At 37.4% G+C, this 14,654-nt stretch overlaps 1 protein-coding gene and 2 long non-coding RNA genes across 3 annotated transcripts; 2 read left to right on the plus strand and 1 right to left on the minus strand.

The window, feature by feature from the left end:
- Positions 1-222: 222 nt before the first annotated feature.
- LOC141588794 (uncharacterized) lies at positions 223-2,108 on the minus strand. The gene is made up of 5 exons (XM_074410219.1): positions 2,020-2,108; positions 1,741-1,931; positions 1,386-1,489; positions 1,014-1,277; positions 223-255 (listed from the first exon to the last, which is right to left on the minus strand). The coding sequence occupies exons 1-5, from the start codon at positions 2,106-2,108 to the stop codon at positions 223-225; spliced, it is 681 nt and encodes a 226-aa protein (XP_074266320.1).
- Positions 2,109-5,069: 2,961 nt separating this feature from the next.
- On the plus strand, positions 5,070-5,921 carry LOC141585802 (uncharacterized). The gene is made up of 4 exons (XR_012519422.1): positions 5,070-5,161; positions 5,405-5,514; positions 5,609-5,750; positions 5,879-5,921. It is a non-coding gene; the product is annotated as an uncharacterized LOC141585802 (long non-coding RNA).
- A 3,569-nt stretch (positions 5,922-9,490) lies between these two features.
- On the plus strand, positions 9,491-10,599 carry LOC141585803 (uncharacterized). The gene is made up of 3 exons (XR_012519423.1): positions 9,491-10,098; positions 10,366-10,430; positions 10,536-10,599. It is a non-coding gene; the product is annotated as an uncharacterized LOC141585803 (long non-coding RNA).
- Positions 10,600-14,654: the final 4,055 nt, after the last annotated feature.

Genomic DNA, 14,654 nt, shown 5'->3' on the forward strand with positions numbered 1-14,654 from the left:
GCGCAAACCTATGTTCCTTAATGTGCATATCCCCTCTTGTGGCGGGTTCCACAAGGGGTGAATCAAAGGCGTGATGCCACTCCCGCAAGTGACTTCACTCAGCCGAGGACGCACCTCGCGTACCATATACAAACAACCACAACCAATTACAATACAAACAATATCAATTCATTTACGATATAAATAAAGGCCATTAACCAGCAACCAACAACCATTTCATAATCATGTAAACAATAACTGAGTAGGAAATCCTACCTGAAAAGCAATCATCACAAATCGACACAACAACAGATCAGAAACGCTCCTCTATGAAATCACCTCTTATCAACATATAAACATACAATCACAATTTAATACCAATAATACTCCCAAAACCCCCTAAATTACCCAATTAGGGTTTAACCAAAACTAACGAAACAATATAAAAGCAATACTAGGATTTTATCCACAATACGACGGTCTAAACGATGTAAAGAACTCTGGATTCCGACGACTCAATCCCTAGGATTTGATAGCAATAGGAGAGAGGAAAGCTACGTAACTTTTGTTTTTTCTTTATGAAACTTAGAATAAGGTAAAAAGTAAAAGTAACTGACGAAAAATACTTTTTATATCATTCTCGCATTGCTATCAAAATCCGGCCAAAAACCCGTAAAACCCGACGCACTCGATCGAGTAAGTGAGGTACTCGATCGAGTGGCCCCTACTCGATAGAGTACCCATCAGACATAACATTGTTTTGTACGCAAAACTGACTTACTCGACATAGTAAGCCTTACTCGATAGAGTACCCAACAGCTCATAAAACCGTAGTTTTACAATAAGACCCCCCTCTGCCCAGAGGAGCATATGCTAGGCCATCCCTTAAGCACTTCTTTCCTATTTGTACCATCAGTGGACCAGAAGAAGTTTTTACATAATTTGTTGATCAGCTTAATGACACTTATAGGTAGTAATACACTAGCACACCAAAAGTTCTCCAAACCAAATATGTCTGAGTTAATGAGATGTACCTTACCAGCATAAGAAAGGAACTTGGCAATCCAATGTTGTACAAAAGATTGAATTTTGTTTATCGGAGGACCATACATGTCTGCTGTGTTTCTTGCAGTATTTAAGGGCAAGCCAAGATACCTGAAAAAGAAGCTCCCTTCAGAAAACCCAGTGGCATGTAGAATCTGATCCTTGATAGTAGGTGAAACACCCCCAAAGTAAATGTCAGTTTTCTCAACATTAGCATACAACCATGACCAACCAGAAAATAGGGCAAGAATATCCTACACAGTTGTAACAGAGGGAACATCCCCTCTAGTAAAGATCATGGGATCATCAACAAATATGAGATATGTTAGACCAAGTTTAGAGCACTTTGGGTGGAAAGAAACCTGAGGTTTTAAGCATATATTCCTAAGGTACATGAAGAGTATTTCCATACTCAGAACAAAATGGTAAGGGGAGAGGGGATCCCCTTGCCTGACCCCACTTTTCCCTTGAAAAAAACCATGCACAAAGCCATTCACCTTGAGAGAGAACCATGAGCTAGATATGCAGCCCATAATCCAAGTGATGAATTGAGCAGGAAAATTTAAAGTTGTTAACATATTCTCTATGAAAACCCATTGAAGAGAATCAAATGCTTTTCGAATATCAGCTTTGATTAAGCATCGAGGACTAAGGAAGGACCTCTCATATCTTTTGACTAATGACAGGACAACATGATGTTTTCCTGAATATATCTACCTTTGACAAAGGCAGCTTGCTCTGGACCCACTAACTGAGATAACACATAAGCTATTCTAGCAGATAAAATCTTACTGATAGTTTTATAAAATGTAGTACAGCAAGAAATGGATCTGAAGTCCTTCACAGAAGCACTTACTTTCTTCTTAGGGATCAAATCAATTAGAGTGGAGTTGGCCTGCTTATTCATCCTGCCTGTGTGAAAAAAAAGCTTTAACTGCTTTATAGAAATCAGGGTCAACAGTATCCCAGCTAGCTTTGCAAAAAACAGAAGAAAACCCATCAGATCCTGGGCTTTTATCAGAGCCAATTGCAAAAAGAGCAGCTTTTTTCTCCTCATTCTCAACAGGTTTAGTAAGGGCAGTCATATCCACCTCCTTCACACATTATCCTAACTAAATAAAATCTTTTTATCCAAGGGCAGAACATAAGTATTAGTACCAAGAAGACCATGATAATAATCCACAAGAGTATTATTATTATTATTATTATTATTATTATTATTATTATTATTATTATTATTATTATTATTATTATTATTATTATTATTATTATTATTATTATTATTATTATTATTATTATTATTATTATTATTATTATTATTATTATTATTATTATTATTATTATTATTATTATTATTATTATTATTATTATTATTATTATTATTATTATTATTATTATTATTATTATTATTATTATTATTATTATTATTATTATTATTATTATTATTATTATTATTATTATTATTATTATTATTATTATTATTATTATTATTATTATTATTATTATTATTATTATTATTATTATTATTATTATTATTATTATTATTATTATTATTATTATTATTATTATTATTATTATTATTATTATTATTATTATTAGTATTATTATTAGTAGTAGTAGTAGTAGTAGTAGTAGTAGTAGTAGTAGTAGTAGTAGTAGTAGTAGTAGTAGTAGTAGTAGTAGTAGTAGTACAAAAAATTAGTGGGCAACCAAGAGAGGACATTGATAAGAAAATATAGTCTAAAACACAAGGTAAGATAATAATGTTTTTCCGCTTTATATGCATTGGTTTATTCATACATTATACTACGATTACTTATAGGATTTGAACTGAACTTATAGTATCTGAATTGAAATTAACTGAACTTATAAGATCTGAACTGAACCAGACTTATAGGATATGAAATTTATAGGACCTGTTCTGATCAGAACTGAACTTATAGGATCTGAAGTGAACTTAAATTAAGTGACTTTAAGTCCAAAAGAACAGGGCCTTAGTATGGTATCCACAGTTCAGTTTCAATTTGTTGCAGTGAAGGAGAACTCGAGGAGGAAATGTTGTCGCAAGGTGGAGCTTTCCATTCACCGGGGGCGTATGGTTAGGTCTGATGCCAATTCAAGAAAGAGATCATTGAGTTATGTCAACAAATTACCTTTGTTTTTTTGCAGGTACACAGAAAAAGTCGTAATTTGTTGAATATGCTAAAAGAAAGGAAGTTGATTCGCTCTCGTTTGAGGACTATTATCATTCGCCTTTTAAGAAATACCGTCTTTCTTTTTCAGTTAGTTCCACTTGAAATTTTAGCCTCGTTACTTTCGTTTTTTTTAGTAATTTAGGGGTATGTAATTTCCCTATGTTTGTATGGTAATTAGTTTTGTTTATCTTAGTTGTAATCGTTTAGTATGTAATCTCCTCTTTGCTAGTTTATATATCAAATAGTACACGTTTGTCTAAAAAAAACCATTAACTGTAACACAAAATCTCATTTGTGACGGCACGTATCCGTCACTTTGGAGTGACGGATACCATTTCCTCTCACAAATGACCCAAATAGAGGAGAGAGAGAAGCACATGGGGGTGCCCCCACCTTGTCCCCCCCTATCCGTTTTGTGAGTGGCATTACCCGTCATTTGCTCCGACCCGTCTTCAGCAAGACTAACTGAACTTTATGTGTGCTTACTTGCATGGTCATGATAAAATATGCTAGGTGGTTAGTATGTCTCATCCTTACTTCTTAAAAAGGGAGGACTTGAGTGAACTGTATCAATAAATAGTAACATCCAAAGTCTCCCTCTATCCTTAGATTTACCCATTAGATCTCCACCTTACATTCTCTGCTATACTCTCAGCCACAACTTTTCGTCATTTTTTCTTCATCACTTCTCATCCGCTTATTCTCATCGCCTCTAGAAAACCCTACTCAATTCTTTTACTCTATAACTCCATCTCAGTGACATTTTCCCCTTTCTCCTTAAATATCACATCACAATAACGATGGCAGGGTGACGATGATGGTGCTGATGATGTGTCGACGACGGAACAACCCCTGATGATGCCGATGGCAACACTTTTAAGGTTACATCGTCTTTCTCCTATTCCCTGTTCATTATTTCGACTTCTTTTCCTGAGTTTTTTTGTTTATAACTTTGAATTTGATCAGCATTTCGTGGGCTTTTTTTGCTCATATATTAGGTTGTTGTGCTGTTGAATTGAATTTCAGGGTTTTGATTAATTTTTAGTGTCTTTCTTTTAGGCTTTCCTTATCTTGTTTTTCAGTTTCAAGTTTAGTTGTTTTAGTTTCAGTTTCGTATTAGTTTCATCAGTCTAATTACAATGCTCTTTCGTATCCCCTTATCCTCACACGAAGATCAATTCCTTCATATCGGGAAAATCATTTGTATGGTCGAAATTAGGGTGATCAATTGATATCCTTGTTTAATCAGTTTGGTATTGTGGTAATTTATTATCCGTGTTTATCTATTCATTCAATATCAGACCGCGGCTTTGGCGATGAGGACTTGGTGTCATGGTAGTGACGATAAGGTGTTGATGTGATGGCAATGACGATGCCGCTTTTGATGACAACTGCGGGAACAACGATTCATTTCTCCCTTTCTTTTCCTAATCTGAACTCAGCCGATGATTTTAGCTCCCATCTCCAATTATCTAGAACTGGTAAGCTCGTCCTTTTCATTTTTTTCTGGGTTTGTTGCCGATTAGTATTACTCTTATTATTGTTGTTGCCATTGCTTTAATGCTTTATGCTTGTTACCGATATGAGTAATAACAATAATATCTTGTTTTTCAGTTTGAACTGCTTTATGCTTGTACAAGGCGGAAACCGAGCCTCATTTATTTGCTGCAACAATACTTGGTGTGTGTAATGGTAATAGGTATGAGGTGTCGTTGCTGAGTATGGTGATTGGGTCGCCGACTAATGTCTGAATATTCGCGAATATTCGCTTATCTCTGCTGCTTTTTGGTTTAACCACTGAGTTTCATTTTGATATTAGGAACCGAATATAATTCGGAACATGCTGGGATTCAACGTTTGTCAAGGGTGTTAATATGAATAAGGGAAGAATGGATTTTGTGTTTGCTTGCTATGAGTGGCAGGCCGATGTACTTCATTCGCTGGTTAGTCACTTGCATATATATATATTTTAGCCTGTTGATACTGGGTATTTTTGTATTGCGATAAACATGTCTTTTCTAGATTTCTAAGTGGTGCACGTTATTGAGACCATAGACTTCAATAGAGAATGGGATAATTAATTCAATTTTATTATTTTTCAGCTATAAGTGGTGCACGTTTAGTCTCTATTTTCAGCTGCAGGCGATGAATTCTATTTTATAATTTTTTTTTTCAAAATTACACAGGTTTGACGAAAATAGAGAATGGGAGAAATTTACGCACCTTCCTAGGAAACGGACTACTGATTTCGGTAGATCATTTTATCAAGAAGAATAATGTGCAGATTATTATCCTTGTGAGTTCATGAATACTCTCCAAACCATGCATTTACTCATAAAAATTTCATTATCCTTCAATGACACGATGTGCTGCTTTTTTGAACATTTCAGGGACCGGAAAGAAAGAAATGGAAAATCTAATTCAAGAACTGGAAAATCTTTTTCCTAATAATGCAAGAGGATTGACAAAATTTTATATGCCCTTACCTCACATGATCATAGCGGGGGATGATTTCACGCTCATCTCAAGCAGGTGAGCCTTGTGGCCTAATTCAGTATATGCTATGCTTATGGAATGGTATTGATCGACTCAACTTAATGCTTCCTCCAAATTTGATTCTTATACTTTTGATTAACTTGTTTGGGTTTTTTTTAACTCAGATCCTAATTGTGGCTTCAACTATAGGACTTGTTGATACTGTAAAACAAGGATTCACCATATTCCAAATGGGACATTTCAACGCAAATGTAATGACCTGAACTGACTTAGTGACTTAGATACTCGTGATTTAAACTGGAGTCAGATTTATCAGAATCTCGGTCTCTAACAATCCGACTTGGTTTTTGTTGTGCTCAGTGTGATGCTATAGACCCTGGAGATGTAAATGCAGTAGTGGCAGGAGTGAAGAAGATAGTAGCAAGCCGTTGAACTCCTGCTTTCAAACAGATGATATTCAACTCCATGGGTCAAGATTTCTTATGGAAGGTCGTTATTTACTCGATCTTCAGAGCTTGCCTGGTACTGTTTCACACTTAGCTCACTGCTCATTGTACTTGGTTGTCTTATTGAGTACACAATAATCATTTTTTAGCCACTTCAGCCTCACTAATCATTATGTAAGTTACTACATGAGTTTAGTTAGTTTTTATGTTGCTTATTGTTTATTATTTTGATCTTTGATTTCTCGGTTGGGTTTGTTACTTCTTGGGGAAGGAGTTGTGAACATAAGACTGGGTTGGAGTGGACATTGGTTGGTTAACTTGGTTTAGGTTGTTTGGAACTTTGACTGCTGCTTAAATGTATAACGACCTAAGTGACCCGATGTAACACCCCCATATCCAGAGGAGCCTTAACTAGGCCTTCCTGAGCATATAAGGGCGTTACCATCTCGGTTGCCCGAGGAAAGTAATTATCAAACGTCAATAAAAGAACTATTAAGTTATATTACAAGCGGTTTAAACAACAAACGATGTAAAAGGTACAACTCAGAAGCTACTCGCTACTATAAACAAATCTCGTGAAGACTCATCCCCGCCCGGACTCCAGCTGTCCACAACATCAACACCTGCTAAGACCGACTGCTCACCATAAGGGATCACGGCAGACACATAACAAACAAACAACCAGACAAGGTCAGTACTGAGATAAGATAAGACAATGGCAACTACAAACAACAATACAAACAATGACATCAGTCCCAACCGCAATCACAATAATCCAACCAAACCTGTCACTGACTGTCCACTGGACCAGCCCTGCCAGTGGGGGACCGCAGCCGTTCCCACCTAAGCCCCGCTCATCATACCGAGCGATAACCCTGTCCATTAATGTGCACATCCCCTTCCGTGGCGGGTTCCACGAAGGGCGAAACTAGGGCGTGAAGCCACTCCCGCAAGTGACCCCACTCAGCCGAGAACGCATCTCGAGAACCATCAACAGCCATCACAACCACAATCACAACACACACAATTACTATATCAAACAACCACAATACTACCACAACGACCGACACACTAGACCATCTACAGAAACTGAGTAGGCGAACCTACCTTTACGCAACCGCAACCAATCCACGCCGACAGATAACATATCCAGCGACCAAGCAAAGCCTATAACCACCATACAAATATCTATTACTAACAAGCAAACCCTAACTATAGAGACAAAGGCACAGATGATGATTGTGACATACCTATTAGGGAAAACTCAGCAAGAGATCGCTACCCGACACCAGTGACGCCCTCCCAAGGTTCAAAGATCTTCAAAAAGGCTTCCATGGAGGTTTTGAGGTGAAGGGAAGGGAAACGGGCGACTGAAGGATAGGAGGAAAGTGGCGGAAGTGATATGCGGATTTAACAAAACGCGATATAAAACCCTCGCTGAAAACCCGGTACTCGATCGAGTACCCAACCTACTCGATCGAGTGGCCCCCTACTCGATCGAGTACCCTAGCTACTCGATCGAGTAGCCTCTACTCTATCGAGTACCACCCTTAACACGCAGCTCAAACAGGTTTTGGCATACTTTCTTAAGACTACCTCCGCTCCCAAGGTCGGTCAACGACGGTCAAAGGGTCCCTAAAAGGGCGGGTATTACACCCGATTGCCAACTCAATTCTCAATAATTGAATAGTCTATGTTCTGAATGTACTGTTAATTCTGTTGATCAGCACCACAATTAATCAGTGGTGAGCTCATGTCAACATTTGTTTGATTGCCGTTTTCAATGGGCTTATTGTAGTCGTCTAAATTGACTTTTAGTCTTCTAGCAAACCGTTGTTTCACTATATACTTGTGTTTGTTATTCTTAACTGACTGATAAACATAACATTTACCCTTTGGAGTTTGTATGTCGTGGATAACTTGTATGATCGATGTTTCAAGCTTTATCATCTCACATTAATTATCTCATTCATAATTCCCTTGTCACCTGGTTTGGAAAGGATTACGGTAATATTTAGTTAATTTTCTTTTAGTTTGACGTGTATATTTTATGTTTTTTGGTTAACGTCATTTTGTATACCGTACTTTGAACTCACACCTGAATTCTTTCTTTCGGTAGATGTCTCATTGTTCCGTATGCGTAGTGTGGAGATGGACGCAATATGCCTATTGACGGATCTGAATTGTTGTGAAATAAGGTCCAGATATGTGTATCTACCGTGTCCAAGTGGATAATTGAGTTTGATGAATGGTGATTTTATTTGGGTGATGTCTCATGTTATGTGCGGGAAGTATGCACTGCAATAGAAAATGCCTCATACAGTATTGTGTAAACCTAGAAAAACTGGCCTAGCACAAATCATCTGACCCACTCTATCCACACCATCCACACCCTGATAGACAAACTTTAATATGTCGCTCCCACCCCGATGCTAAACACCCTCGCCTTTTGGTATTTAGTTGATTTGAGTGATGCCTAATGTTATGTGCAGAAGTATGCACTTGAAAAGGAGGTTTGGAAGTGTTCACTTCTTCTTTTCTTGGGAAGTGGCGGCATATGGTGGTTATATTATGTTCTCATTAATGGTAGAACCGGCGGTGTACATGAGTAGAGTCCTTCAAAGTTAGCGGCTTTTACATGATTATCTGGCTCATAGATTTGACTCTTTTATTTGTTGGAAATTTCTCTGATTTATGAGTGGTGTGGACATTTCCATATAGTAGTTTTCCTTATATTTAGCTCATAGACTTCGTCCAAGGTGCAGGAAAATTGAAAGGAAAATGGAAGCAACATTTGGAAACTAGGAACTAGGGATGTGTTTGGACTAAAACTTCTTAAATAATAGTAGATTTTACTATTTTCTATTTGGATCTCGTGGTGTTCATATTTTTTTTTCTATCAAATAGAAAGATCGTTTTCTTAACATGTTGCTATTGAAGAATAATATGAGCAACGATGCTTTTTCACACCTCGCCCATCCTCCCTCTTTATCCCCTACTCCCCCGATGCTCATATACATAATGAGAGGTCAATAATAGTATATCTGAATTATCAAAAAGCAAAAAAAGTGTTCTGAGATATTAATTTACATTACTAATTTTGCAGTCAAAGGGCCACTTTAAGGGATCGTCTTGTTATGGAGCATAATGTGATACACTGAGGCAATGTCAACAATATTGGAGCTGTCAAAGAATGGACCCTTCAGGGACAACCTTACAACCAAATTGATGCAAGGTTAGCTATTGCTACAACAAAGCAATGTATTTGGCAGTGATTAATGGAGAGGATGTAGTTCAGGTCAAAATTTTGCTGTCTATTTTCTATTCACACATAGAGTATTAGTCTTTCCGTACTTAAAAAACTCAGTTAATGGTGTCATTACTCTATATAAAAATGATAATTGAAACTAACTACTTATCACTGGGATTCTTGTTTAAAAAATACGATGCAATAAATAATGAGGTGTAACAGATAAGCCGTACCTATTCAGCAGAAATACAATAAGCTTATCTGTAAAATGTGTTGCGAAAAAAATAGAAGCAAGTTTAATAGATCTTGATTCTCTCAAACTTTGCCAAGAAACAGAACGGGTATATAAGTTACCTTAGGTTTGTATCTCTTTTGGGAACAATAATGGAACTCAATATGGTATTGTAGTTAACGTGTGCTGTTTGGTTACAAATTGAACTCAATATGGGATTGTATTTAACATCTGTTGATTGGTTATTGGATCGTTAAGTTATCTCCCTGTTCATTTTCTGTGTGGATCGTACCCGTTTCTTGGTGTTGGAGTTAATTTTATACTGAGTTGTTATTTATTTTGGGGGAGTTGTTCAAATGAGTGGGTATTCGAGGCAGAGACAAGGAGAAGGCTGGATTGTTCAGGTTAAAAGGGCGATATTCATAGGTCTAGCCTCGCCAAAAGGGACAGTGAGAGGTAACTAACTGTAGTGTGCATCTTTATTTGTTTAGTTATGCTGTTACTGTGAAAAATATTATTTGGACTTAAGATGACCTCTTTTTATGTGACCTGCTTCATTGAATGCTAGCTGAAATGTGTAGGCTGCCTTTCATCCTGCCTCTCTTGTTCTCCTTTCACTTCACGCCTTTCGTTTTTAGCCTCTTTCTTCCTTTCATTCTCCGCCTTTTCTCCTTTCCTTTTCTCATCTTTTCCTCTTTGTATCCTGAGGTTAATAATCTGTAGCGAGCTAAGGAACGATTTAATCAACAAGTGGCAATGATTGGCAACATCATCGCACAACACTCCAGGTTTTAAACTTCTGTCCTTTAAAATTGTACCCTTAATTTAGAGATTACGATTGACATTATGTGTCTATCCTTATCTGCAACCATTCTCATTTTTGCTCTCGTCAGCTCAAGGTTCGTCGGCTCAGGGTGATGATGAGAAAGATGAACAATTCAAGAACTTACAGCGAAGAAGAAAATTGAACCGGATACCGGAAAAAAAGGGCATTTCAAATAATTAGTGTACAAGTAACTCTTTTATGCATGACTACCTCTCCTTGTATACATTCTCCACTTTGTCCCATCATAATCCTATGTACCATGTATATTCATACCTTTATTATGACTTTCATCCTATATGATGATGCTCAGTTGCTCACCCACAATAATGCAATCAGGCGGTCAATATGGCCATTGCGTGGTTTGACCCAGATTGGCAAAGTAATTCACAAACTATTCTATACACATAAGCACAACACCTACACGATATGCCTATCGGGATTTCATAAACAGTTGTCCAAATTGGGGCTCCGCGCCCGTGAGGGCGCGGCGCAACAACTAGTATTTTCTAAAAGCCATTTTTCCGATAATGTTAAGATGAGGAAGAATAATTTCTATTAATCCCCGTTCTCTCTGATTTATTTGTTATTTGGGCGTTTTTAAGCTAAAATTAAATTTAATGTAGTTTATTATTGGAAGACGTTGTAGCTTAAAAAGTTTTGTTGCATAAAAAAACAAGGAAAAATTGATAAGAATACTCTCAACTATTGCTGTGCTGCTCAAAATACACTACACTACGTTTTAACTACCAATATACCTAACAATTATACTACTCCACTTTGAATAGAATTAGTGTATTTAAAACCTGATGTAGTAGGTTATTGTACGTGGGGCCCACTATGTATCTCCTCCTCCCTCCTTAAAACTCCATCTTTCCCCTTTCTATCCTAATTCACTGTAAAAAAAAAAAAAACCAAAGCTTTTGTCTCTCCTCCATTGGCAACGGTAAGAAAACTCTCCCCTTCTATTCTATTTCGCTGAAATGAAACGGCCATCATCCTCTTCATCAAATTCTATGGGTGCGAAAACTTCGAATGTCGTCTTTTGCAACCATAACTTGGCTGCTGTTTTGAAGACGGCGAATAAGGGACCAAATGTCGGAAAGAAGTTTTATGGGTGTCCATTATGGCCTGTAAGTTAATTATTTCATCTATTTTGTTGTTCTAACTTGGGTGCTGCTGTTATAGTGATTTTTTTTTGTTCATTTTTTTGTTGAAGCAGAAAAGTTGTGGTTTTTTCAATTGGGAGGAGGAAATGCATCCTGAAAGTGAAGATGAAATGAATATTTGTGAGGCAAAATTGCAGAAACTGAAAAAGAAGAATGAAAAACTGAAATTAGAGGTGATGAAGTTGAAGGTTGAAGTAGATAAACATTCCAACTGGGTGAAAATTGTAATGCTTGGATTAATAGCATCTTGGATTATATTTGCATTTAGTTGGATGTTTAGGTGATGAACTTGTAATGTATTCAAGCGAGAATAAATGTATGAAAACAATCTTCTGAAGTAATGCAATTCTATTTCTTGGCAAAAAAACTTGTCTGATTACACTGATAACATTCATTGCATTAACCATAACAGGTGTTTTTTTTCATCAGAAGACTTAAGAAAATCATGTCCTAAAACATGGTAATATTACATAGATTGTTCTTATCAATTACAAAACCACATCTATCAATCATTTTTCTTCAATTCTTCTACTGGTTGACTGACTGTTGAGTACTGATCCAATCCATAATGCTCCTTGGTCCACTAGTGCTCCCCACATCCTGTCAAGGAAACCAATGAAAAGTGTTGATTATCCATAAACAGATTGTAGCTACTGAAAATAGTTGAAAATAGTTAATTATCCACTTACATTTGTATAAGCATTTCCTGATTCATCAATAAGAACTCCATGTCCTTGTGGAGCCTGCAATGACAGAAAAATAAGCATTAACAATTCACATATATATTCACTGATACAAGTACATATAATTTTCAGTCAAAAGTTCTTACCCTTCTTCCTCCACCTCTTACTGTTCTTCCTCCACCTCTACCTGTTCTTTGTCCACCTCTGACACCAGTTCTTCCTCCTACATTGGCAGCACCTCTTGAAGTCCTTATTGTTCTTCCTCCCCTGCCAATTCGTGTTGGTTGTGCTGTTGCTCTATGGTGATCTTCAGAGGTTGGTTGTGGTGTCTCATTGACAAATGACCCAACTGATTTCCTAGGTCTTCCCATTGGCCTCTTTGGAGGGGGTGGTACTTGTTTGTCCTTATCAGGGCACTTTCTTTTGTTATGAGATTTGGACTTGCAAACAGAGCAAGTCATCTCTATACCATGTTTGGTTAACTTCCCTGGTTTTTTAGGGTCCTCAAATGGGTCCTTTCTTCTTTTCCTCCTAGGCCTACCAGGTCCTATCTTAATAGGTGGAGGATTCAGTGGCAAATCTACCTTTGGCCAATATCTCTGGCCTGGACATGGACTAATTGACAGATTGTAAGACTTTAGATATGCTTCTCTTTTATACATGTCATGCACATAATCCCTCGCCTCACATGATATATCAAAGATAGCTGCCACACCATGAAAGCATGGGATACCAGTGAGATCCCATTTTCTACATGTGCAAGTTCTTGCCTCTATGTCAACAGTGAAGGCTTCTATACCATATGTTACCTGGAAGATGGTTGTACTAGATGGCAAAACCTTACATTGTGCGACTTTTTCCTTCTCCACTTCTAGTCTTTCTTGCACCTTTGGACAAACAACATGGGTGCTTGCCTCCATTTCTTTCTTTTTTTCAACCAATCTCTGCATCAAGGAAGACCTTATTTCTTCAAGCATGTAAATAACATGTTTGACTCTAGCATCAATGATCCAAGCATTAAATGTCTCTGCCATATTGCTTACTATCACATCATTTTTTGTGTGTGTTTGAATAAATGCCCTACAAAATAGTTGAGGCTGGCATGCTATGAAAGCTTCAGCAGCTTTATGGTCAGTATCCCTAAGAGCTTGTAGTGCATCCTCAAAATCAGCCTCATTGTAGGCCTTAGCACAACTCCAGAAATGAAGCTTCATTTCCTCACCCCTATAGGTTTTGTGCCAATTAGCAAAAATATGCCTAGCACAATGCCTATGTTCTGCCCTAGGGAACTCCTTGGCAACCAAGTAGCCACCCTTGCTTGACAGCATCAAAACAAACAAAAAACCTCTGAAATACTGCAGGGTTTGATGTTACAGTGGGGTTGGTAAACAAAGTGAAGGTACTAGTTGGGTTGCCTTGTTCAAGAGCTGCAATGTAACTCCCTATCTTGCTATAATGTTCTTTCATTGAACCATGAAGCAGTTTGTGTGCATAGTACTTGACTTTGTAAGCAAAGTCTTTCTTGATTAAAACCTTATATGCTTTCCTCACAGTTTCTATGATATCTTTGGCTGGCCAATGTGGATTAGCTTTAAATACATCAAGAAACTGTTTTGCTAGCCAAGTAGATTTAAGTTGTCTATTACTTTCCATTGTCCTACGACAAGTGTGTTTAGGATCCACTGTCTTCACAAGAAATGAAGCTGATTTATTGTCCCAACTACCATATACTTTGAAGGGACAACCTTTTTTGCATCTAACCCTAAGTTTTTTACCATGTGTTTTATCACTAATATCAAAAGTTAGATCCCTACCTTGAGCATCGCATACCTTGTCATGATTCCTTGAACAAATCACGATTGCGAATCTAATCCCTACACGCCATTTCGTTTTGAGTAATCGGTTCTATCATTAACCACGGGGGACACTACAACTCTTCCTTTTACCAGGCACACTCTCCTCATCACTCTCACCAGGAGTGTCCTCCTCATCTCCACTATCATCATAATCACTTAGTTGCACCTCGCATTTTTTTGAAGAATTGGCTTTATTTAAAGTTTCTGGTCGATAAGCTTACCAAATGCGACTTGATCTGTAGTTGATGTGCAATCTTCAAGGCATTTGCATTCCAAGCTTTTAGTTTCACTCTTGCTTCATGTAGCTCATCATCATCATCATCTTCCACATCATTCACAACATCAGCTAATTCCTCTTCTTCACCCTCACTTAAATCATCATCATCATCACTATCTCCTAAATCCTCTTCGGGAACATAACCTGGATCCTCTTCTTCACCCTCACTTAAATTATCAGACCAATCATTACCATTCAAGCCAG

The sequence above is a fragment of the Silene latifolia genome, chromosome 6 (assembly GCF_048544455.1).
Source record: "Silene latifolia isolate original U9 population chromosome 6, ASM4854445v1, whole genome shotgun sequence".
NCBI lineage: Eukaryota > Viridiplantae > Streptophyta > Magnoliopsida > Caryophyllales > Caryophyllaceae > Silene > Silene latifolia.